At 37.5% G+C, this 26,603-nt stretch overlaps 1 protein-coding gene across 5 annotated transcripts in view; it reads left to right on the forward strand.

Moving 5' to 3' along the window:
* The window catches only part of LOC127984475 (SUN domain-containing ossification factor-like), a 46,902-nt gene that overhangs the window by 5,221 nt on the left and 15,078 nt on the right, over nt 1-26,603 (forward strand). For 3 of the 5 annotated variants that reach the window (XM_052587126.1, XM_052587128.1, XM_052587127.1), the window contains exons 2-11: nt 16,714-16,822; nt 17,667-17,792; nt 19,275-19,666; nt 20,181-20,291; nt 20,601-20,769; nt 22,666-22,771; nt 23,803-23,930; nt 24,025-24,092; nt 24,945-25,052; nt 25,337-25,442. In XM_052587126.1, the coding sequence (XP_052443086.1) occupies nt 16,714-16,822; nt 17,667-17,792; nt 19,275-19,666; nt 20,181-20,291; nt 20,601-20,769; nt 22,666-22,771; nt 23,803-23,930; nt 24,025-24,092; nt 24,945-25,052; nt 25,337-25,442 (1,423 nt within the window). The remainder of the gene's footprint in view (nt 1-16,713; nt 16,823-17,666; nt 17,793-19,274; nt 19,667-20,180; nt 20,292-20,600; nt 20,770-22,665; nt 22,772-23,802; nt 23,931-24,024; nt 24,093-24,944; nt 25,053-25,336; nt 25,443-26,603) is intronic. The other 2 variants (XM_052587129.1, XM_052587130.1) reach the window with 1 other exon arrangement.

Here is a 26,603-nt window from a genome sequence, read left to right on the forward strand (position 1 = left end):
TGTGACATAAAACCCCACCCCCTCTCTCCCGAACTGTCCCGAGGCTGTGGAGCACTAGTGAGACTCGTAGACTTAGATTTTTGATTTGTAAAATGTCCTGTGACTGAAAATACTTTTCAAAAGAAAACCGACCACACACTGTACAGTATTGTTCCTCTATGCCCCACTTTCTGAAACGCTTCGATTTTTACAAGGCTCATCGGTCTGAAAAGCAAGGTGTGCTCTGATTGGCCAGCTATCCAGTGCTTTGTTTTTGGGCGAATACCTCAAGTGTGTGACGGAAGTGTTACGCCCCTTAACATACTGTGTTGTTGTGTCCCGTTGTGATGAGACAAAACCAATAAAACCTATTACAAACAAGGCATTTGTTGCATCCAGTGGGGACATAATTACTGATTATAATGACTTATACTGTCTTTTTACATGTTGTGTTTTGATCCTGTCACAAAAACATAAAACCATGTCTGCATTTATGGTCAAAGAAATGACAAACAACCAGCATTACTCTACACTGCTGAAAACTTACATTTGAATCATCAGTGGCAAATTCTTTAAATATGAAAACGCACTTCATACTTACAGTCTGTGAGTCAGAAGAGCAAAGCGACTGTCCTTGGCAAAGTTGGAATTGCCCCATTTTATAGAAAGGGCCTTTGTGCACAGCCGGTGTAGGATCCGGAAACAGTTCTCCGTCAAATGCATTGCACACGTCTGAATATTTAGGTTGAACTGTTGAACTCTCCACAAAGAAAGGAAAACTTGAAATTGCATCATATGATCCCTTTAATATAGACCCAGATTACAGATATTAACCAGCCGTACATATGCATGTCTGTGTTGTTGAGCCTTACAGCTCAAGCTATAATACTGCTTTTCTTAATCTTTCACTAAATATGATGAAATGCACTTTAAAATAAAATATCAATGTTAGGGTAGTGTGATGTCTACCAAATTGGCATCGGAAGATGTCTACAGTGAAACATCACGATGGACGATCACATTGGGGGGCTGGGTTAGGGGTGCACCTCAGTTAAGACTATAGAATACCTTAAAGTGACTTTGGCCTGAGGCGTGAAACAAATAATGCGTTCTATGGAGCAACTAAAAGGTTAGCCGCTTGCTAGCGGTAGCCTGTTGCATTACAGTACATGAAAGTTCACTGACCACATACACAGGGAAATGTCTGATAGGACTTGATTATAAGGCCTAGGTCCAGAGTATGTGATTTTTGCATATGCGTGGTTTCAGTTTTTTGTAAATTTAGAATACATTTCAGTATGAAAGTTATAAGTAAATCATGATTTGTTTGTGAATAAATTGCATTTGTTTGCAGATTTCCTGTACGAAAATCTGTGCATATACACATTTTAAGTGGCTCAAAACACCATAATATGGTCTTGTAGGTGGTTGTCCAGTTATAAGTGGCTACTAGGGTGTTCTGTGTGGTTGCTAGGTGGGTAATGGGGTGTTCTGGATGGTTATTAGATGATTGCTCACTGGCTAAAAGTGTCCAGCCCAAAGTCTCTGTGATTATTCTGATCCCATATGTCTCTTCCATTCTTCAGTTTAAGTCTATACACTACTGTAAGGTTTTTTGGGAGCTCTCAGTTGAGTTTGCTCAGTGAGGGACCTCATTTCCTCATGCACAGACAATCGAGCAGTCATGCTTTCAGTCAGGTGTGTGTTTATGCATATGCAAGTTAAAAAGCCAATTGTGCCGTCTCTGCACAAGTCCATGTCTATGCCATGAGAGTTGTAATAGTGGTCTTGTCTTTAGGCCCTAGTTGTCATATAAGCTGGGTAAGAAATAACTGTGTGCTGACCGCCTGACTCAGGGGGAGAGAGGATGACTCTGAACATACCTCAGGCTGATAGGATGGGGGTTGGTGGGTGCGTGAGATATGCAAGGACAAAGGTCCCATCCTGTCAAAGTTTTTTTTTTTTTTTTTTTTTTTAGGAAAAATAGAGGTTTTTCTTTTGGACACGGATTTCTTATCTTCATTCAAGGAGGCACCTCTTTGTTTTGCACATCTGGTATTTTCACTGGAACATTTTCTGGTTCTTCAGAATTTCTCAGTCCTAGAATTTCAAGAGAAAATCGCCAATCCCTGAGCACCAGCATCCTGAGCAACTTTTCTTGAGCACCAGCATCCTGTTTGTGTTGTGCCATAGGTTCTGCTTGATTAATGATGAAGGAACCATTCATAATGAATTGTGAAAGCATATTATGTTGATTCAGTAAATCGCTAATTTAAACTAGGGCTGAATGATTAGTTGCATTTGCGATATCGCGATATGGAAAAGTGCATTTCACGTGACAAACGAGAGTAAAGATGAGTGTTCCTGTGGCTCAGTGGTAGATCATTGCGTTAGTAGCGCAAAAGGTCGTGGGTTCAATTCGCAGGGAACACACAAACTTTAGAAAAAAATCCGTAGATTTCTAACAAGCTACGCAAATTTGCGTTTATTATCGAAGGTGATTTATCTGTAATAATGAATGCGATATTACGTAGTTTGTCAATAATCTACAGCTCTGTCTGTTAAATGCCGCTCCATTTGAAAGCAGGTGATGGCAATTTAGCTGTAATCACAGAACCAGATTTACTGACTAGATGCACATGATTATATTGTATATATCACCAAGCCCTACCTGACTGCACTGGAAGTTGCTTTGAATAAAAACATCTGCCAACTGCACAAATTTAAACAAATGTGTGATCGACTAGAATTGAAGATCGATCCATGGATGACATCAAAGTACTGCGAGAGAAAGCATGAGTGTGAACGTACTTCAAAATGGCACGTAGCTGTGTTATGGTGCATTTCGTTACTGACGATTTCAACCTTAAAATAATATATATAAAATAAGGCAATATATATTCTTATTTATTTAAAGTCTTTCTAAAGCAGTGGTTCTCAAAGTGTGGGGCATACGAGTATTGGAGGGGGCTTTTGGGCCATCAGCAGAAAAAGAAAATAAATAAAACCCTGAACAACCAAAAGACGTAACTTGGGAGATGGATCGGTATTTGAAAAGGAAGAGAAAAGCCATAGATGATGTCACAGACACAGGCAAGATGCTGGTCATTCAAAAGATAAATGCAAAAAATATGACGAGGCATATCTTGCTCTCGGCTTCTCTCATTTTTTCTATTCCGGACTCTACTGTACTCTACAGTACCGTACACTGGACCCGACAAAACGATTGTTGTATAGGGTAGTGGGTACTTGACTGGTAGTGGGTCACGACTCGTTGGTTGGGGACCCTTGCTCTAAGGCATTTAACATTACACAAGTATTCAGAGCAAAAAGTTATTTTCTGAACTTTGCATTTTTATTAGTAGTAGTAGTAGTATTACACTAAATATTATTATTATTATTATTATTATTATTATTATTATATAACAGATTGCTACGTTATGTTATTTTTCAAGTTCAGCATTGAGCTTAACATAATGTGACAGAACTTTAATTTGCTTTCAGTTTCAGCAATGCTGAATGAGGTTTTATTAATATATTTACTTAACATTCCTAAGTAAAACAGCCCTGTTTGCTGTTGTAAACATGCCATTTTCTCCATGATGTCACGTACACTTATTTTCCATTTACTGATTCTCACTTCCTTGTCTTGTTGGTGCTCATGGCCAACTATGAGTTGTGTGTTCTTTAATGTTCTTAATGCCTTAATGTTTTGAATATTTTTGTAGCTATCTTTTTTTAGCATTTTCCTGATAAATAACACATTTTTTTATTGTAACCAGCTGGCAAAGAAGACACTGTGCATTGTGTAAAATGTGTGTAATTTCATACAGATTTGACTGATTCATTGATGAAAAATGTCAGGAAAAACACTCTAAATTAGAATAAAACAAAGCAGTCCTGTATCAAATGAATTAATTTGCTTTAGATCTTTGGCTCAAGAGGCGGAGAAGGAAAATTGGGTTATATTTAATTAAACTGTGTTTTCATGGACATGGACAAACACATTTAGCTGGCACTCAAGACTGGATCTCTTTTATTCTGCCTTCACTCATTTGGTTTTCTTTTCCAGAGCCAGATAGGTCTATTATTGTATCTTCTCTCTCAGTCTTTGTATCTCTCTTTTCTGTCTCTCCGCCTGTGTAAGCAGTTAGATTAGATCCTGTCAAGCGCAGGGAATGTCTGAACTCATCGCTTGGGAAACAAGCGGATGAGTGGACCGAGCCAGACAGAGGCTGTCCCCAAAACATCCCTGGAACCATGTCAACTTTAATACCAATGTTTCCTTCTCTTCTGTAAATAAAAACCAAGCACCTGCTCTGTAATCAAATGATAGGAAGAGAGAACAAAACAGGGTATTTTTGGTAAGCAGAAGCAATGAAACAAAAGTTTGTTTAGTTTTCCAGATTTGAGAGAGCTTTGTGGGATACTCTAGTGTTTTGGTGCATGAAGAGTGATTTTTGCAGTCCTCTGTTGGAGACAAAACAGCAACATATTATATGTAATATATAAATGGCACATCAGCCATGGTCTGTGGGTCTGGACAATGGATTTTTTGGATCTACAATTTTACACCTTTTTATTATATATGCACCATAAGTTAGGTATAAAAAAAAGTGCAATATTTTGGACTCAGTGGACTGAGCTTCTATCGGTCATAGCCTTGTTTTTGACCAGTCTAGCTACTTCTAGGTTTATGATTGTTGTGGTAGTCTTCCTATAGCCCATCCCCCATTCATTTAAGCAAAGGGCACATTGTTTGTTTCTATCCTACACATACAGGATTTTCCACACCCTCCTCAGATTGTCTATAGTTTATTTTGTACTAATCGTAAAGAAAGCAGAAAAACCAGCCCATGACGAGTTGCAGGCTTTAAACACGTTTACATTTTTTTACACCCTCTACAATTCAGTAAGCAAATAGGCATCAACATTATGAATTATTGAGACCTGCTGAAAGGTTGTTAAAAGTGTGTGGCTAGCGTTATAAGTCCATTAAAGAATACATGCACAGAGGACCAGTGGTTGTTCAGTCTTGAAATGTTTTAGTATCTGTATATTGGTTTGCCAAGCTCTAGCCAGTAGTAGACAACATTTAAAGTTGTCTCACATCCTCTTTCATTAACTCAAACTCTTTTCCTCTGACTGATGGTCTTCTTGCAGATAAACTGTATTCCAAATTCCGACACTCCCTAAAGCCCTTGATCCTGCTTTTAGCTTTCTGTTTTCTTTCCTAATAGTTGTTCCTAAATCCTGCAGCAAATACTTAATTCTCCTTGGATTCTTTCCAAGTAATTATTTTAATAAATTGACTCCCTTAGAGAGTTGTAACATTCATATTTTCAATGAAATTTTTAGTCGGTTAATTAAGTTGTATTTGATTTAATTAAGTTAAATTGCATTTGTTTACACTGTAAACATTTAGGCCTTATACTCCGCCCTCAGTAGGCTGCTCATAGTGTGCAGAATATGTTCAGTGAGTTTCTGTCAAAACCTGGCGTCATTTAACCAGGATTTAGTTTAGTTTACAAACAAATGACTGGTTTAACCCTTTGAGTGGTACAGTCCCACATAAGGGTTTCTTATTTCCCGTGCCCCTGGGATTACAGTCTCACATGTGAGATTTTAAATGTTTGGTGACGTCACATAATGGCCAAATTCAAACTGTGCTTTTGTGATTTTAGCTGGCACATACATACACACAAGTACTAGTAAAACAATACATTTTAGAGTTTGAAAAAAATATGTGCGTCTATAGAAGCAACAATAACAATCCATTCAAATTTAATTTGCCAATGGGTTTCATTTATATAAGATACATGGTGTACGTAACTATAAAATTCACTCTATTTTTCACCCACTACTTGTAAATTCAACTGACAGGACTCTCTGAACTGAAACTTTTCAGTTTTTGAATACACCGTTGTTGTGTAAATGTAGCCTAAACTAGGTGCATCCTCAGGGACCATAAATTTTCTCCTTGCTTACTGGCTCTTTGTGAAAGCATATAAAAATTCTACAAAACTGTATATATCTACATGTAATAAACAATAGTAAGTGTGACGACGATGTTAAAGTCAGTTAATTTTTAAATGCACTAAAACCTGCTTTTCTGACAAACCTGAACTTTTCTGTTTCTGTTAAGTGTCCCATTTGGGACAGGGCCATATTGCCTGATCACAACGTCACATTTCTATGGTCTGTATTCCTATAGTGAGTCTAATGTCAACATGTTGAGCTGTGGTGTTGATTTTCCTCTTGCCAAGTTATGAAACGTAGATCAGATCCTGTGTGCTGATCAAGGATGTGGCAGGACAAAAATAGATATTTGATATTTGGGAGAAAGAAGGACAATGGTTAAATGACACTGCTGAGATATTGTATTCTGTTTAATGTCAAAGTGCATTGTGAATTTGTTTGCTAATTTTTTTGTAGTATGTTTCTAACAAAAGATGATTGTTGAATGTTTTTTTAAGAAGCAAATAAGGGACAGAATAACTTCAACATAAACATGAAAAGGCATGATGGTCAGGTGTCTTTGTCATCGGCTCTAGACTCATTCTTCCAGCTGGTCGGTCCCACTTCCTCAGTTGGTTTTACGAGCACATAATGTGGTTATTTCTTTGGGGTTTTTTTTGTTGTTGTTTTTTTTTGGCACGCGGATTGACTTTTAAAGTAGTTTATTGTTATGTGGTAACAAAAGTGTTCAACATTCAGTCCGTTCTTTTTCATCAGTGTTATTTATTATTAAATTTTTGTGAATGGGACTTCCTCTTTTGCTGTGTTAATAAGCTGAGCTTCTTGCCCTTTCACTTGAATTCACAATCTTGGTCTCACGTTTTACAAGAAAAGATAGTTGCCTGTTTTGCTTCTAATACACCTTTCACTTTTTAAGACTAAAACCAAAGATGGATTTATTGTTATTCTTAATTAAAAAGGACATCAACAATAAAACAGTAGGCTGTAATGACAAAGCTTACATAAAGTTTATTAACAAAAATGTAGAAAGCGAGGCATGGCGTACACCACATGCTGTATTTATTATATACCAACTAATTAATTGCAGAATGTTTAGCAAACACTGAGGAATCAAATAAATAATAAAAAAATATATAAAAAAGGCCTCCATAGTGTAACGTGAGCTGAAAAGCAAAATTAACAAGCTTTTTAAAACAAAAGTAAAACTAATCTGGTTGTCGGTGACAGGACTTGCACAAGAATACCAACATGTTCACCTTCTCTGGTTTATGAAGTGGTCTTTTATTTTACATTAGTGTGAAAACCAAATCCTCCGTCTGATATAATTTTCCTCCAATATTAGCATCATTTTTGCCAAACGCCGCGTGTACCTTCGTGCTCGTGGTGACGCGGTGATCATAAACCAGGCTCTACACCTGAAGTGATCAGTGAAATCTGACTCCTACTACAATGTGCCGCATCCCTGCCACACTCACTGAATGGAGCATGCAGACCATGCTTTCGCATAAATGCAACCATGTCAATTTTTTACTCACACATTCTCAAAAAAAAAAAAAAAAAAACCCCGCAAATTCAGCCATTTTGGTTGCAGTCTAGAGCCATGGTTATTGTCATGCCATTGGTGTTGGGCTTATCCTGAAGCTTATTTGGAGATGGGATATAGATACTGTGCTCTTGTGTTGTCACACCATACTTCTGGCACCAACTAAGGGTTCATCTTATTGGAAAAAATTTAACATGAAAACCTGTATGCTTTGCAGTTTGCAACAAAGCACAGAAACCCTGGCCAATCTCAAAAGAACATAGTTCACTGATTCTGCTGTGCTGACTCGGCTGCCCTGAGCATTGCCTGTTAAGGACGTCAGGCATTTCATTAGCATCAGTGGCTTTAACATTCTGAGGTGAGCTACCAAAATCATCTGTAACAAACTCATCACTTCAGTGTATTTTTGAGTTGGACTAATCAGGTGCTTTGATTTGTAAAGCAGACCTCATCTGATGCAGATCTCCTTGTTGTGAATTGTTCATACCATGTGAGTGGAAGACGCAATGCTGCAGTGACTGTACATGCATGATGAGATTCAGTGTTTTTATCCGGGCCTGAATAAGCCTGTGCTTTGTTACGTGTCTCCTGCAACGGTCAGGTTGCGTTAGCTGCATGAATGCATAAAACGTATTATTCACTCTGCCTTCTAGTAACTTCAGCCTATATTTCACTTACTGTGCTTCTCTGTTTAATCTGATTATTACAGGCATTTATTTATTTATTTTTTTTTTTTTATACACTAACTCAATTCTCATTTCTACCCAATAAAATATTCTATAGCTTGGCATAACTGGAAAAATGAATATGCATATTCAAACGTACAAAATTCCCATGGAGTTGTAAGGTATTACGTTTTATTAACTTTTTAATATTAACTTTTCAGGCCAGCCTTCTTCCTAGAAATAAAGCAGTCTTGATTCTTTGTTGATTTAGCTTAATGTAATAATTGTTTTTATAATATCTGTGCAATCTTTAGTCCTCATCTGTTAGCCTGTTCAACTACAATACATGAACCCTCTTACACTGATTCCCGCACATACATCAAACAGCATGTCAGTCATTTCAGTGAAGTTTATCATCACCTCTTGAGACTTGAGCCTCCGATGCCTCTGGGACTGTGATTGTGTCACAGCGCCTGCATATTGATAGCCTGACTTATGACTTCATTACATTCAGCTTCATTCTATTCTCGAGAAATTGAGTGAGAATGGTAGAGATTATGTTATGATGCATGGGTATAAATCCTCAGATTTTTAAAGACTTCATTTCCAGCCCTGTCAGCTCAAGAGGGCTCAGGCGTCTTCTGCTCTAGCATTTGCTCTGTGGCAACATGTTTTCGTCTCGCCACAGCATTGGCTTACTTTGTGGGAGAGCTCTGGCTGCGTGCCCCACAAGCCTGTTCTTCTGTTCCTCCCCCAGCCACGTCGCTCTGTGCACATCTGAATCGGTTGAATCTCTGATTTCCCTCACCTCTGTTCATTTATTATTTATCATTTCACCATTTCCGTCATCCAGACCATCCCTCCCTTGTTTACAAGAGACTGTGTGTTTACTGCTAAAAAAAATCTGAAATATCTGTGGCTGTGATTTAGCATCACGGTGTTGAGATTGATTATTGAGATTATTAGTCTCTTTGCATTCTGGGCTTGGAGTATGTGCCTGTGTATTTTATGTGGCAGGGCACACTGCAAAAATTAGCATTTGTACTGACATTTAGTGTCCAGTCACCCTGTTTTCACTCCGTGAACCAGATGCTGTTTAGACTTTTTTATTTTTTTCCTTTTAATGTGCCAGATGCCCCGTTCCTGTGCCACATAGGCAAGTCAAAGTCCACTTAACAAATGCAAAACAAACAGATATGGATTAATCTTCCTCATCAAGCATTTGTGCATTCAAAATGCAGTCATTTGTTGTATAACATTTGAACTATAAAATTGCATGAAAAATAACCTTTGAAACTCACCTGCTGATGTGATCGATTTATTACCGTTGACCTCATCCGGTCATGCCATCATTAAAAATATTCTTGTTTGCCATAACCTGACCGACCCTGTCAATTTAGGACCGTATATTTTCAAATATTTTTTATTTTTTTGCTTTTAGTCCGACCGACTTGCCGGTTGTAAATTTGCGTTAAGACCGACCAATTTTTTTTTACTCTTCAAACAACTAATACAAAAGCAATAAAATAATATTAATTATATTTTAGTAAATATTGTAATTATATAAATTGCCTAGGCCTACACACAAACGAAGGCTACGTTCTTTAAAAAAAACGCAGTGACATCATCTATGTTTACACGGATGTCACACTGTGGCCTGTGCGTTCACGTCGTCTCCTCTCATTCACTGTCAGAGTTAACAGTTCGCGCTGGGTAATGATGGTTGCGGCTGCAGTAAACAAAATGTTCGCCATCACTGTTCAAAGTCATACGGGTTCGGGCACCATAATACATCTAAAAAAAATGCATTAAAACAGCTTGACATCGCTTTAACTTGGCACTAAGTTCTGGAAAAACTGTGCTCAGATCTTTTCCCATCCCTTCTCCTGTCTAGTCTAAAACCGTGACCATGTCGACTGTCACTTTATGTTCGAAAATCGATTTGAACAACCTTCTCTCGGAGCGCGTCCAGGTTTTTTTTTTTTTTTTTTTTTTTGGAACACTCGTCACACAGCAACTGCAGCTTTTACAGACATTTACTTCTAATCACAGAACCGGCTTTACTAAAGAGACACGCATGACGATCGCATTATATATATATAGATGTAATAGATTGGTTTTATGTGGGATTTTGCAGGAGGGAGCAGGACCAGATAAGATGTATTTCTGCATGAGCAGGCGGACGCAAGACAGAATTTTGTGGGAGCGGGACTGAAAAATTTGTACCGCGCAGGTCTCTAATTTCTGTGTTAGTCATCTATTGGGTATCAGGACATGTAAAGAACTTTTTGTGTGTGTGTGCGCGCATCCCTGATCTGTTTTCATTTAAAAAATGTTGTCAATTGTAATGTAATTGTCAAGATATTCAAATGGGTGATAAATTAGTTTGCTGGTTTGTGAGGATTATTCAAAATTTTACTTTAAAACACTTGGATTCTACTTCTCCTTTATCAACCAATATTCACTTATTTAACCAGACCAAAATCACAAGATGTGTCATGAGACTTTCTCTTGCTGCCTAATTTTAGATGCATTCAAACGAGTTTAGCCTGGAGGCACAATGTTAGAAAGCCCTTTTCAGACAGTAGCCACAGTTTACAGCAGCGTCCATTTACAGCCACTCCCTCGCGGAGAACTGTGACAAACACCCGACAGCACACAGGAAGTTTTTCCATTTCAAAACTCACTTAATGAGTCTGCCTTTGTTCATGTAGGATCATGTAGATCACTTTAACTATTTCATCACTTCATGTGTCATTGTGATTTCAGGGTTCGGTAGAGAGGCGACACACCTCTAAATAGCCAAAAGATATTTTCCACTATCACTTTTATGACTTTTTTCACCACAGATGTTGCATTGTCAGCTCTCTGCTGTTTACTTTAGAGTGCAAAAATTGTGCTACCAGAAAAGATTGCTCGTGCCTTTGCCAGAAGGCATTGCAGTGCATTGATGTTACTTATGATACTTTTATTTTTATATTCCTGATATCAAGAAAAATGCCTATATTCAACAGTCTGGATTCAAGCATCAATTTAGAGCAATATATTTAGGACAATAGATTTCTGTTCAAACCTTTCCTAATGAGAACTTGTGAATGAGACAAATACTTTTTCCTTACTTAGTTTTATAACCATGTTAGACGAATTTACAAAAACTTTTTTATCTTGGATAAATAGTGGCTGTATAAACACTTCCATCAACCATAAAAAGCAACCACAGTATTTGCATGAACATTCATGAGTAATTATTTATGTGCACTTTGCACAGGTGCGCTCAGATTATCTTGTATTTACACCAGTCAGTTTTGACTATGCCATGAATTCGCTTTCGTTCTCTCTTTAATGAATGATGGTGCTAAAAATACATTAAAAGTGTGCTTTAGCTCTTTTAATGGCATTCCCTGGTAGTGATGATGTGAAGTTTAATGGCATTGTTGTTTAGGATTGTTGTACAGTTGTGGCTCCTGGTCTGATCTAGTATGCAGAATAGGGCTAAAGCTAACAGGAAATGTTTAGGGGATTTTGCTGGGTGCCTGGCTTTTCTAAACCTACTCATCCAAACAGGCTGAGAGAATAAGCACCGCCACAAAACTAAGCGATCTGTCGCATCAAATGGAGCACCAGCTAATTGATTGCCATTATTTATTGTCTAGTGTCCAGTCACCCATTTTCTGTCCTGGTGCATACTTTGTCATGAACTGCCTTGCTATTTCCCTCACTTGTCTGTACAAATGTACCGATGAGATGGTCCACAATAACTGCTGGTTTGTGATATATCGATTGTTTGCATTGCATCTCAGACTGAGTGTTTCTCCCATGATTTTCTGATTTGTCGTCTTACGTGAATGGTATGTGAGGTGATTGAGACATTACCCAACAGATCAACCTTCACTTGCAAGTCTGCGACCATGAACTGGTTCAGATAAACATGATTGCTACTGAAACCATCAACTTAATAAATACACTGATGGTAACCCACTGGGGCTGTTTATGTAAATATGTAGCTGCACTGAGACCAGCTGATTCCTATTTGTGATTAACACTTCAAGAGTTCCAGTTTCAGCTGACTTTCTGAGAAGGGTGTGAAACTGATCTTCTGGTTCATCGAAAGAAAAATGTGTTTTTACATGAACTAGTTTGGAATCTTTTCCCATATCTTGTTCTAAGGGTGATATTTGTTTGATCTAATGGAAAATAAAGCAAGAAGTCAGTCAACGAAATTGCTGATTTGTGAGTGACTCTTCTGTAAGGACAAAAACTAGCCTGATAAAAAAAAAAGTGTGCGATTATTTTTAAAATAGGGATGCACAGATAGGAATTTTTTTTTTTTAAACAAGCGACTATTGGCTGACTCTGATACCAATACCAATGTTGGTCAATTACATAAAGCAGGGCTTAAAAATGAAAAAAATAAATAAAATAAAGTTCAAATATATTTAGTTTACTATGTTCACAGATGCAGGTGTGTGATGTGACCTTAAGTGAATTTGTGTTCTACACTATCCTGCTATTTTTGCTTGATTCATTTTGTACAGATTTTGTTTTGTTTTAGCAAGTTTTTTTTTATTATTTTATATATTAAGTATTTTATATATTAAGTATTTTGCCCAGAGAAAAACACTGGATTCTGCAACAGACATGAAACTCATTGTCACCATGCAGCTAATTAATAAACCAAAACCCTTAAAAAAAAACCCTAGTTTAAATATGGTAAGATTATTGTATTTGTTAAAAAGTGTTTTTTTTTTTTTTGAAGGCTGCATTTTTTTTATCAATTCAATTATTTCAGTGATGCAATGCTATCAGCTTTTCAGTATCATTACTGCAGTGTTCATTGTCACATGATCCTCAAGGAATCATTCTAATATGCTTCATCAAGGAATCATTCTAATATGCTGACTTGCTGCTCAAATGTTATTTATTACTATTATTATTATTATTATTATTATTATTAATGTCAAAACCGTTATAAATTTTCAGGAGTTTTTGATGAATAGAACCGTGTCTTAGTTCTTAGTGTCTGCTCGATCGCTGCTGCTGTGCTTCCCTGTAAGTGCTCTCATAAATAAGAGCTAAGTGTGAGATGATATTCTCCCACTGAGTTCCCTTAAGCTTCCTGTCCAAGGACAGAGCAACAGTAGCTCCGATATGCTTGTGGGCCACATGGCCTCCTGTGTCGCGCTGCTTCCCAACAATGGAAATATCTAAATTAGAACATTTATTTCCCCCATAGTTATGTAACATCAGAAAACAAAAATATTTTAAACTGGAGAGAGCATGCCTAGACGTTTGAGCTGCTGCTTTTTTTATTTAATGACTCTTTTTGTGAAGAGAATATAAACCTCATATTTTTCTCTTTGTACTTGAAGTGTTTGACTTGTTTTCTTGTCATGACATGTCTGATGGTTTTTGCTGTGGTGTAAAAAGATGTTTGGCTTCAAGGACAGGATTCAAAATAGGCATCATGAAGTATATGCATCTTCTCCACGCAGGCCTACAAATGAGTGTTGTGTGATATGGAGGAATCTAAGTTTTTAATGTTAGTAGGTTTTGATCTCAGACATCTGTCTGCGGTGTTATTTTTGACATGATTCCACTCTGATGAATCACTCCTGACCTACATTTGAGGTTTTTTTTTTTTTTTGTTGTTGTTTTTTTACAACTTCCTGTTCCATCTCTCTTCTTATTCTCATTCAGTGCTGCTTTTTACATGATTTTTCAACAAAAGAGCAATAATATGCAGGTGCTATGTTAATATATTATTATGGTGTTATATTTTAATTTCACAATGAAACATGCAGCATTTTGTCCAAGCAATAATAAAAGGACACATTTCATTTATAATTTGTCTTAAACCTCATTTTGTAAAAACAAAAAACAAAAAAACAAAACAAATTGTGAATCTAATCGAATCCTGAAATCAAAGTCGTGAATTGAATTGTGTGTTGAGTGAATCATTACATCCCTACCTAGTTACAAGGTGTGATAATGAGAAGAGTCCAATCAGAGGAATCACTTGCCAGTGGTTAATGTCTGATGTAGAATGAAGGTTTGACTGTACAAGCCGAGGTGCTGACAGTGTGCTAACATGAGCTTGCATGTGTACAGGTTCTCCTGACTCCTAAATCTAGTCAAGGTGACGCTCTCAAGTTACTCTGCTACCATCTGAAATGAGAGTGAGACCGAGAGTGTGTATGATGACAAGCCCCAGCTGTTGTTCATTCTCCAAGTCATCTGACAGCTTTCTTTGGAGATCAAATGCATAGTACAAGATCGGTGCCATGATTTTACCTTACACGTGGATCTTTGTTGGTGGTTAAATTAAACTGGTAGGATAAGGAGGAGATGACTATATGAGCGTGTTTACATGCAGTTCTTAAGCCAATTATGCATAATAAGCTGAGAATGCAATTGGTCGTGTAAATGTGGTGACCCGTTTTCTTTTATCGGAGTGGTGTCATAAACAGCTTAAGCATAAACCGGTTGCAACAGGTTTTTTGCCTCTTTCTCCGATTTCGCACAGCATGTAAACGCAATAACACACTTTCTGTCAGCTTATTGAAGTGCGCATGTGTGATGCTTGACAGGAACGCATGGTTAGTGCAGATTTAAGCACATCTAGACCGAGCAAACATCTTGCAGTAAAGAAAGAAGGAAATATATCACAAAAACAGACTTTTTCACGACTCAGAAAATTGTAAAAATGTGTTCTCCTCTCGTGCGGCAGAAGTGGTTTAGTGCTGCGTTTATAACTGCATGAAAGGATTCTATACGAGCTGTAAGTTTCCCGACATGTTGCAAGCTTAATTTAACATCACAACTGTCAAATTTATGGAATACTCAGTCAGATATGCAAATTATTATATTTTGACGTCACTACAGGGAAATAAGCTGATTTATGAAGTCATGTTAAAGCAGCTTACTTGCATTGTCAAGTTAACTGATGTGCATGAAAACGGGGAAATCTGGTTCTCTTAAACTGATATTTCTGAGTTATCAGCTTAATGGTGTGCTTGTAAACGTCCTCTATGATTAATTTATCAGTTTGATGTATAGTGTCATAATTTCCAAAAATTGCATGTTTTCGGTGCTGAATGGACAGTGTGAGCATTGCAAGGTGGCATAAACTAGGGTAAATGCAGCTGAAAGATAAGCACAGAATAGAATAGTAGGGCCCTGTAAAATACATTTTTTGTCAAATTCTGTTTCCCCCAATTACTGTATTAATTTTTCTGGTTTCTGTGTTTTATGATTTATTAAAACAAATTATCAGCAAACTGTGGCACTCAAACAAATTCATAAAACATCAATAATTTCCAAATCAAACTAATTCAATAAAACAAGTTTTGAGGTTAACACTCACCAATAAATTAAAGCATGTAAAATCTTGATTTGTGTGATATTCCTTTTTTATTAAGTTGTACTACTGTTATTTTTATTACTTTAAAAAGAATGCATTTAACTGTGCAAGTGTTATATATTTGTCAATTTCTAGAGGTTGTTTCGGCAGTTTGGAATTTGACCAAATTCTGTGACATTTCGTACTATACAGGAAGTGTCGTTTTCTCCTCATCACAGAAATCACAGGCCTTTTTTGTGTGTCTCTACGATTTGTGTTTTGCCACGTAAAATCTGTGTAATGATTAACTGTCAGTTTCATTCACAGTGGATTTCTCAGCCTAGTGAAGAGTATGGAGATAGTTAGCCAAGTGCAAATGCAGTCATTGTAGTAGAACTAAACTTGAATTAAATTCTTGAGCACATGCTCTGATTCATTGAGCCTTGTTGCTTGTGTAGAGCATGCAAGTTCGAATCCTGCCAATAATTAAAAAAATAATTAATCAAAGTTGCTATTAAAAATTTTAAGAATGATGTGTTTATAAAAGTATAAAGCATAAAAGGCCTGAGTTGTTGACTCCCAGCACACTAAAAGCTTATCATTGAAATCAACGTTATAGAATTACAATGGTATATCCTGGTTCAGAATCTGCAATCATGACACCTCTTTAAAAATGATCCAATTAATTAATTGTTCGGACCCTAAACCAATCAAATTTCCAAAATAGTCTGGAAATCTGTGGCTTTTTTCACATCACTAATCCGAACATACGTTTCTCACCCCTGTTGACCTGACTGAAGTCATAACAGGTATGAAATCTTTGCCAATGAGACCCTATTTCTCAACTAAGCTTGTACAGCATTACACTGTGTTAGTCTGTAAAACCGTGAGAATGATGGGAACATGCCATTATGTTTGAGTGAAACCATTTCCACGAGAGCTCTGATGTAATTAGCTTTAGTCAGAATAACTTTCACCATGCTGGAGGATTTACTGTTAACAGTACACAACAGAAAAAAGGACATAATCATGTCAGCCGTGCACATCTTATCTGCTTTAGTGGAGCATGTATGTGAGAACAGTGTCATCATGAGCTCTTACCACCTTGAGAGAGAGTGTTAAGAGAGTTTTTATATCACATGCTATATTTGGTACATGTAGCTCATTTCTATGTTCGGGAATCTTACGTTTGTCTCTGTGTGTTACAGGCACTCTTGTCATCATGTTTATTGCTCAGAAGAGTTCGCCTCTGGCCCAGGACTCCCTGCACAGGATGACAGCTGTTACACAGCGCAGGAACCAGGGGCTGACGACAAGGTAACGAAAAATAATGACTCCACGCTAAATGCCTCAATGACTTGCTAGCAGTTGTACTCTTCTCCTATTAGGTCGTTGAGCGTGTGTGCTTTACACCAGTGAAATCTAACTCTGAATTGTGAAATGAGAATCATATACATTTCACATCTCCTTTAGAGAAGAGAGATTCTTTGGCTGTTGTGTGGGTTTGAGTAGCCCTTGAAGTTGTGCAATAGTTCCTCATTCAAAGTGCAGCACGCTAATCTATAAAGGGACTTAAAGACAGTGGCCCCAACAAAGACCCTCCTTCTCTTGTGTAACCTATAGATTTAAGGCTGTGTGTGGTGTGGTTCTTCTGGTTGTCTAATATCTGATTAATCCCAGTTTGTTAGCTTGTGCTAGCATGCTTTATGTAAAGTTACAGAAGCATACGAATGTTCAGCAAAAGTGTGAATCTGTAAACTTACCCTTTTTTGCATTTCAGCACATTTTTTCCCCTCGGGCAGTCACAAAAGTGTTTCCTCTTTGCTCCTGCCAAACTTGAATGATAGCTGTTTGCCCTTGAAAAACATCTCTTCTACCCTCGTAGAAACCCAGCCAGTTCTGTCAGCTTATCTGTTGTTAAAAGAGTCTGTCATCAATCATGTCATTCCAAACCACTTGAGGAGCACAAAAAGATTTTCTGCACAATGATCACATTGCTCTCAATGAAACCGCAAAAGTACATGTGACCAGAGCCATTCAAGTTCCAAAAAGAACAAAACAAATGGCACAAAATTGTTTGTCAGAAACTGACCATGCAACCCTTTCTTGCTCATTTATTTAGATTTTTTACTCATAAGTAACATGGTTTTTTCTCTTTTAGGTTGAAGAGGAAAGGGCGACACACACTCAGTCATTGTACGACGTGGGTCTGGACACAGAGAGAGCTGCACTGAAGGAAACATCATTGCACTCGCAAGACGCCCTGCACGAAGAGAAGCACAAACAGGTTCCAGTGCAATCTAACCATCATATCGGTTTTCTTTTATTACATATCTCAACTTCAGATGCAACCCACACATTTGACATCTTACATTTATTTCAGTTGACTTTGACTATACTCTTTGCATAAAAGCAATAAACCTTTGTTTCATTATGAACAACATCATGGAGTAATCAGTGGCCACCTGATTTTGGTTCCAGAAGTATTCTTTCTGTAGAAATGTTAAAAAAATGCAAAATATGCATGTGTATACAAATATTAAAGTAGATTGAGAACTTGGGGAGACTGACTCATTCGCAGTTCTTCAAGTGGGCACTGACAAGCTCTGTTGGTGCAATTTGCTTGACACAATTCTCTGATTGGAGATTTTTTTTTTTTTTTTTTTGCATTATCATGGGTATTAAAATTTTTCACCATGATCTCTGTTAAACATGATTATTTAAAGTGAAAATTCATCCAAAAATAAAAGAAACTGTCATCAATTACCTTCATTCAGATTCTGAAGAAAAAAATATAAAAAAAAATATAAATATATATTTGTTTTATAAAATACAAGAGCTTTCTGACCCTGCATAGACAACAACGTAATTAAAACTTTTTTAAGGACCAAAAACATGCAAGGACACTGTTAAAATAGTGTTATAATGTTAACAATGTCTTTACTATGTTTCTGGGCCTTGAAGATGTAGTTGTGTTGCTGTCTATGCAGGGACAGAAAGCTCTCGGATTTCATCAAAAATATCTTTATTTATCTTTATTATCATTTTTGTTCTAAAGATTAACGAAGGTCTTACAAGTTTGCAACAAAATGAGGGTGACTAATTAATGACAGATTTGTAATTTTTGGGTGAACTATCTCTTTAAAAAAATAATTTGAAATAATGCAGACTAATAGCCTTAACAAAAGCATATACTGTCCATTAACAACCTTGTAAGTAATGAAAGTGAAGTGAAGTGACATTCAGCCAAGTATGGTGACCCATACTCAGAATTTGTGCTCTGCATTTAACCCATCTGAAGTTCACACACACAGAGCAGTGAACACACACACACACACACTGTGAGCACACACCCGGAGCAGTGGGTAGCCATTTATGCTGCGGCGCCCGGGGAGCAGTTGGGGGTTCGATGCCTTGCTCAAGGGCACCTAAGTCATGGTGTTGAAGGTGGAGAGAGAGCTGTTCATGCACTACCCCCACCCACAATTCCGTCCGGCCCGAGACTAGAACCCACAACCCTTCGATTGGGAGTCCAACCCTCTAACCATTAGGCCATGACTTCCCCAAAGTAGCTCACATTGGGTCTGTCTTTAACTGTTTTCAGTTAAAAATCAACTTCCTTATGGAGAGAAAGAATAAGATTTACTGCCAGAATCAGACTCTATTGTTGTGATCTTCCAGCTTATGTCTGCAACCAAATCATAGTCGAGCTCTTGTTTCTTCTGTTGCTTCATTGTGAATCTCTTTATCTGTCTTTCTGTTATTGTAGACTGAGAATTTGGAAGAAGTGTTTGATGAGCCACAGATTCAGCTTGAGTCTGCTCCCCCTGAGCTAGAACAACAACAACAACAGCAAGAGCAGCAGCAACCAGAACCCCAGAGCACCCAACAATCAGACCAACAACAGTCGACTCAAGCACCAACACTTACAGAGCCTCAATCAGCACCTCTCCTCAATCAGCACCTCTCCCAGCCCCAGCCAGACCCTGAAACTCCACAGGCCACTGCCACAGAGGACCAGGCTGCCCACGCCTCCGCTGCTCCAACCCCCCCACAGACTGTCCCGCACGGAGAAGACCCGTCTGCACCTCCTGCTGAACTCCAGAAGAGCCCAGAGTCAGCCTCACCTACCTCAGTCACCTCCTCCGAGAGCTCCTCCAGGTGAGTACAAGCACAGCCGTTTGGGAGAGAAGAGGGTGGGAAATTTAAAGGTTTGTCATTTCATTTTGTTTAATTTTTTCATTCAATTTTATTTTCATTTCTGTGATCCATTTCTGCATCCACACGTTTATAAACTGAATCAGTAAAGCATACAATCGTCACTTCATGGACTTCATATGGCATCTACTTTGGACGTTTTTCAACTGCATCACAGTGGATCTCACCTTCTTTAGTAATCCGCTATGACTTGTTTTCACCGGACTTGACACCGGAGCGTTTTCGAATCTTCCATTTCGACAAGGATGCAAAAAATTCAATATCACTTTACGATTTAAAATGTATTATACCAGTACTTTGAGAACCTCTATAGAATCCTGGACAAATGTTCAGTCCATACGTGATCCAGATTACTTTCTCTCTTATCCTTTCTATCCCATTCTATTAGTACTCCTCTCCCATTCCTCTCCATTTTCCTTTCTCTTGGTGTAAACCCCATTTGATTTCTTTCCTTCAGTGGACTAGACGTTCCGCGTCCTGATGCCCCTGTAAAGAACTCTAGTGCCAGTCAGTGTGAGGTGGGCCCTGTGCCCCCCTTCAGCCAGTCCCTTGACACCAAGCTCACCAGGTGAGTAAAGAGCAACAGGTAAACCGCAGGTTACAAGGTAATTACGGTAACTCCAGCACTCGTGTTGCATCAGGTGACTCGGTAACCAATGGTCAAGCAAGTAACGGAGCTGCTTCAGTCACATCAGGCCACGTCTTCTCTTGCTCTGTTTTTCATTTCTCATTTCATCATTTCATTTTTGGCAGTTTGGTTTACCACTTAATTTTTTCCCCAATGCCATTATGCACAGTGTTTATCGCTTTTTCTGCTTGTCACTTGAATGACTTTGTATATGACTTTGACACTGCTGTGTTTTCTTGCTCTTAATAGTGTTGTGGAGGAACATGCGGAGAATCAAGCAGAGAACCAGTCTGACACATTGGGAGAAGAGAGTACAGAGACCAGTGTTGACCCGACGGCCTCTCTGCTCCCGAGTGAGCTGGACCTCACAGAGCTGGGGCAGACAGCCAGCATCCCTCCACCTACAAAAAGCCAGCAGGTACACACACATTATTTGTCAGACTAATCTAACATGGCTAATTAATTCTAACAGTGAGGGAGAAAGCAAATACACACAAGAGGCATTGCATTACATAAACCCCATTAAACATGGTAAAATCACTGTAATACAAATGACTAATGGCATTATGCTTTTTAAAAATGGAGTCAAATATTCAATAAACTGTTAACTTTAATAATAAAAAATATATATAAAATAAAATGGAATTTTCTGTTTCAGGTGTGTATAAAACACTATATGTGCTGAAAAATACTATGAAGTGTTCAAATATAAATTAAAGAGTTTAAAAGGTAAATAAAACCCAGTAATATTACAGTCATTTAATATCGTTTTTTATAAGTGTAGTATGTTCTTGTGATTGCATACTATTATGTATCAGTTTGAGGGCTTGCATTTTACTTTCTTATTTGGTAGCACTGGTGAAGATAGGAGCACCAACAAAAATGTATGATAACCAACTGAATATTAAGGAGCATCACAACTGCCAATTGAGCGGAAGGTCTGGGAACATCCTGATGAACATCCTGATGAAAAATTTAAATATAAGTACATTAACAAGATGTTAATTTGCTATATTACAGGCTGTATCTGTATCTATAGTCATCTAAAATTAGACACAACCACAGCATTTTACTCATGATCCAAACAAAGATGCTGCATACATGAGCAGTTTCGGATGTAAATTGGATTTGACTGAATTTTATGCTACATATCAGCACGAAACAAGAATAGCAGTCAGGCTGAATGTAAATTCACTCGCTGACAGCAGGTGACGCCTATGGAAAAGCATTGTAGCATTTTCTTGGTTACCGCTGTAAACAAAGCAGCGCTGCACTGCTTTGCTTTCTTATTTTATATATTCAATATACAGAGACAAGAAGAGTAGAAAATGTCATTTAAACTTCTCCAGACTTCAATTTCAAGCCCTGAAATATTGTATAGTTTTGTTTTTCCTAAGCGTACACCAACAAAAAGAGCATGATGACAATAACCGCTACATTTTCCTACTCCGTAGTTTTCCTTCCTTACCTTTTCCCCTGTTATTTACAGCGTGAAAGGGTTTGTATTCGATTACCAGTGAGGCTCTCCACACCCTGCTGTTAGAGATCTGCAGAGCTAACACATCCCCTCCTCTCTCGTAATGCTGCCCTGACACATACACCCTAAATGGAGAAGATGCAAATGGAAGAGAAAGCATAAGAGTGGAGGAGAGGAAGAAGAGCGAGTTAGCCTGAGAGAGTACATCAGCATGTTTGTTTTCCACAGGACAGCCTTGTAAATGTTTAATCAACCAAGTGCTCACTCAGCACTGCTATTTAGGCATTGACACACTCCCAGAGAGGAGTAGAGATGAGGGAGACAAGAAAAAGGGAAAGGGATGAAGAGATAGAGGGAAAGACTGCCCTTTTGTGTAAAATGTATAATGTCAAAGTCTATAAGTCTCCTATTTGATCAAAAATGCAGTTAAAAATGTTAATGTTTATTATATTAATGATAAAATGCATTCCTTTGATGCAGGATCATTCTAATATGTGACTCAAGAAATTGAAACCGGTGCTGTTCAATATTTTGTGGAATTCTTGATGGATTTATTTTTTGACGGATTCAAACAGTTCATAATTGTATAATAATATTATTATTATTATTATATATTATACATATAATATTTGATGTTTTATTTACAGTTATGTTGATTCTGGACCAATACCAGGTTCACGTTTGCTGTAACTACTCAGGATAATGCTGCTAAAATAGAAAACACAGAATTTACAAAATGGCATTGTACAGTTTAAAAACCAAGGAAGGTTGGGTTGTGGTTTGTTCACTGTAATAAAAAAAATGTGAAAGGTTCTTTTTTTTGTTTGTTTTTTTCAGGCGGTGGACCATGAGGGAGCAGCAGACCCTCCTGTACCCAGTAAAGAGGACATCCCCACTTTTGATGAGTGGAAGAAGAAAGTGATGGAAGTAGAGGAGAAGAAAAGTAAGAGATGGCTTTGGGTCATGTGCAGACTCACAGAGCTGCGTGTTCATCAGTGAATCATCACATACCAGGCTGCCTCTGTGCTGCTTCTGCATCAGTACACACTCACACACACTTCTGCTTGATTTCACAGAGCTCTCCCTTTCTTTTGATGTCTTTCTATCATGAATTTCTGTTTCCCTCCTTTGCATGTTCTTGCTTATAATGATAGTTTTTTTTTTTTTTGCTTGCTCACATTTGTCGGTTCAGTGGCGAGCACAGTGACTGTTGCGTAACCCAGTATACACACAAGTAAGCTGCTGTAATGGATTGCTTCAGTACACTGCAACAAAAGCTCATGCTCATTTGCTCATCATGCTCAAGCTAAACAATTAAACCCTTGCTTTAGTGCATCAGGGTTTCACATCTCTGGGTGTGTTTGTGTGCACATTCAAATCACAATGTCAACTAATTAAAAACCACTGGCTAACAGTATGTTATCGACCCTTGTGATCATTAATTAGCGGGTGCAGTACACAATAAAACTAGAGAGCTCTTAAAGAGCAACTCTTCAACTACATAGTGTTTGGGTTCAAGTGAGGATTATGCTTCACAGTATCACACAACTGAAATTTGATCAGTTTCTTTAATATTTTGGGTCAGGATTGGTGCTTTTCATAGCCCAGGCTGCTTGTCCTAGAATGTTCTCGAAAAACAAATTTGTTAAATCAAATAGAGAAAACTAATTTATTGTCTGCAGCTGCTGCAAAGACATGATGAAGTTGCATTTTCAGGTTGTTTTTGTCATCAGCACAGTGTTAATGAATAGCTTTTTTTCCCCCTAAAGGTTTTCACGTAAGGTCATGACAGATAGTGAATGCTTGCATGCTATTTGCATACATGAAGATAAGTCGTTCTTTTGTTTTTATTGCTGTAATTGACAGGTCAACATACCAGCCTGCACTCTGTATGACACTCATACTCACATACTAGGCTAAAGAGTAAAACATTTTGACTGGAGAGCTGTATGTAACCTGTTATGTTGGTTTCAGGTCAGTCTCTGCACACTTCATCAAACGGCAGCCCTCATCCAGTCAAAAAGGTCCAGAAGAATTTCAAGAATAACTACGCTTCTGTCGAATGTGGGGCCAAAATCCTCTCGGCCAACAATGAGGCCAAGGTACATATGGGGCAGATAGAAAGATGGAAGGAATTTCACCAGGGGCATAAATGGGACAATCATTTGTGTGCTTGCCTGTGTGTTTTGTTTTCAGAGCACATCTGCCATCCTGATGGAGAACATGGATCTGTATATGCTGAACCCCTGCAGTACCAAAATCTGGTGAGTCACTGCAGATAAAGAGAAAAAAAAACAGACTGCAGCAGCTGCTTAGAGACAATGAAGAAATGCTTTTTACACTCGCTGTTCTCTTATTTGTGTAAATGATAGCTGACTTATTAAAAAAGATACAAGTACTATTAGTACGTTGAGATGTCTTGATGTGTGGTGCTAAGCTCATCTATTTTTAAACAGCATTTGAATTATTTTATAATTATTTAGCCTCTTAATAATTGTCTCTGATGTTAGCTCACTGGTTATTTATCCTGATTTTTTGACATTTGTTTTCTTGCATCAGTAACAAGCCTCCATGAGATATCAATAGGCTAGAGAAGATTGTTAAAGTTTTAAACTGTTTTCATAATGTATGTGTTGATATATTTGATAAATGGAAAAAAAAAATGGGGAAATTAGATCAAGGAAAATAAACCCTGTGTATGATTTGAGATTGATTTTGATTTGTGCTTATGTGAAAGGACAAAGGAATCAGATTGTGATGAATAATTGTGTTTTTTGAGATAATAATCTTGATTATAACTATAATTGAGCAATACTAATTACATGTAATATAAATATTATTGCACTGGAAGACCATCTAAAATGAACAAGTGTAGGCAAAACAAGTGGTTTCAAAACCTTAAAAAAGAAATAGTGACGAGACATGGCATAATAAATATATATATAAAATACAATCTAATAATAATATAAATACATTAAATTGGACGTTGATTTCTCGCTTTGCCGTTTGTTTCAGTATTAGTAGTTTTTGTTTCAGCAAATGTTACTTGATGTTAAATGAATTTCCCCTTTGGTTCTTCTGTCTTTCCTCTATCTCTATCAAATCTTCAAATACAGGTTTGTTATTGAGCTCTGTGAGCCAATCCAGGTGAAGCAGCTGGATATTGCAAACTTTGAGTTGTTCTCCTCTACACCCAAAGATTTCCTTGTGTCTATAAGTGACAGGTAACATCTCTCACATAGACGTACACTGTGTTCCCACAATACCATATGAGTTTTTGTCTCGACCAACCACAGCACATTTCACAGACTGCAGTCAAATCTCATTTGTCCGAAATCCTGTGTCACATTAAACACTGAATATGTTGTGGTTGGTTTTGATTGTGTCATTCCAAATTTTTTTGGTGTGAACAGACAAATTGCATGTCTTTAAAATCGTACTGGTTGGGAGACTGCGTTATATAAACACCAACTTAAAATTTTCTTTAAAATTTGTTTCTCAAATTCAGGTATCCGACCAATAAGTGGATCAAGCTGGGCACCTTTCACGCCCGTGATGAACGCACAGTACAGAGCTTTCCTCTGGACGAGCAACTTTATGCCAAATATGTAAAGGTAAAAGGGGTGCCAGTCGCTACAGTTTAATAAAATGAATTGTTCTTTCCAAAGCTACGTGATAGTGAAATTTCCTTGAGAGTGGAGATTCTAGAAGGGCGTGTTTCGTTATCGTACAACTTAGTTGCAAAGCTGTGCACAGTACAGTGTGATGTTTTTTCATAATGTCCCACTAAGAAAGGCAAGTTTTGTGATAGTAGATAGTAGCTAGTAGATACCATGCTTTTAGTTTGCAAGAGCGGAATATATAATCTTTGTGAATTTAGAATTTCCTTAGAACATCGAAAAAAAAATAAATAAATAAATAAATAAATATATATATATATATATATATATATATAATATGGAAAAAGGATTGTTTGTGGGGCAGAATGCATCACAGTATTAAGTATAAATAGTATCAAAGTATTAAACACAAGAGCATGATGTCAGTGATATGTGCTCTGACATAAGTGTGTGTATCTATAAACTGTAATGTCTGAAACATGAGCAACTTAAAAGGGATCACACATGATTTTTCTGTCACATATGATCTAAATAACATGGGATTATATTTACAAAGTGTGTTTTTAAGGTAACTGAATAAGAGGCTGAGAAAGGGGGACAGTCAGGACATATGAGGAAAGCCATGTCCTTCCTTCAGGCCTGAGAGTCTCGTGACTGTATATATGTGTACGATGCTAAAAACACTCTCATAACCTTCTATTGATTTGCATATAAAGTTGGTGTATCTATCTATCTATATATATATATATATATATATATATATATATATATATATATATATATCAGTGTATTAAGAGATGAGTGCTTGGGTAGAAACACATTGAGTAGAATTCACATTCACTTTAACATTTGCCAAGACATTTTTTTTTAACAAACAGCTAAATAAATTAGCATTTCGGGTGAAACAGTTAAGTACAGTGTGTGCTTTACATTTGATCAGAATTTTCCTCTTCACTCATTCTGATTTGTAAGTTGATTATATAATTACCTGTTAACATATGTCAGGAGGTGCCATTGATCTAATGGAGGATTCCCACAATACTTTGCCATTACTGAGCCGCCATAAACCTGTTCTGTCATGCTCTGCTTGACTTTTGTGATGTTTATTATGTCAGTGTTTTTGTTTACTTGTTTTCCCCTGCTGTATTTCCAACT

The sequence above is a fragment of the Carassius gibelio genome, chromosome B20, assembly GCF_023724105.1.
Source record: "Carassius gibelio isolate Cgi1373 ecotype wild population from Czech Republic chromosome B20, carGib1.2-hapl.c, whole genome shotgun sequence".
Classification (NCBI taxonomy): domain Eukaryota; kingdom Metazoa; phylum Chordata; class Actinopteri; order Cypriniformes; family Cyprinidae; genus Carassius; species Carassius gibelio.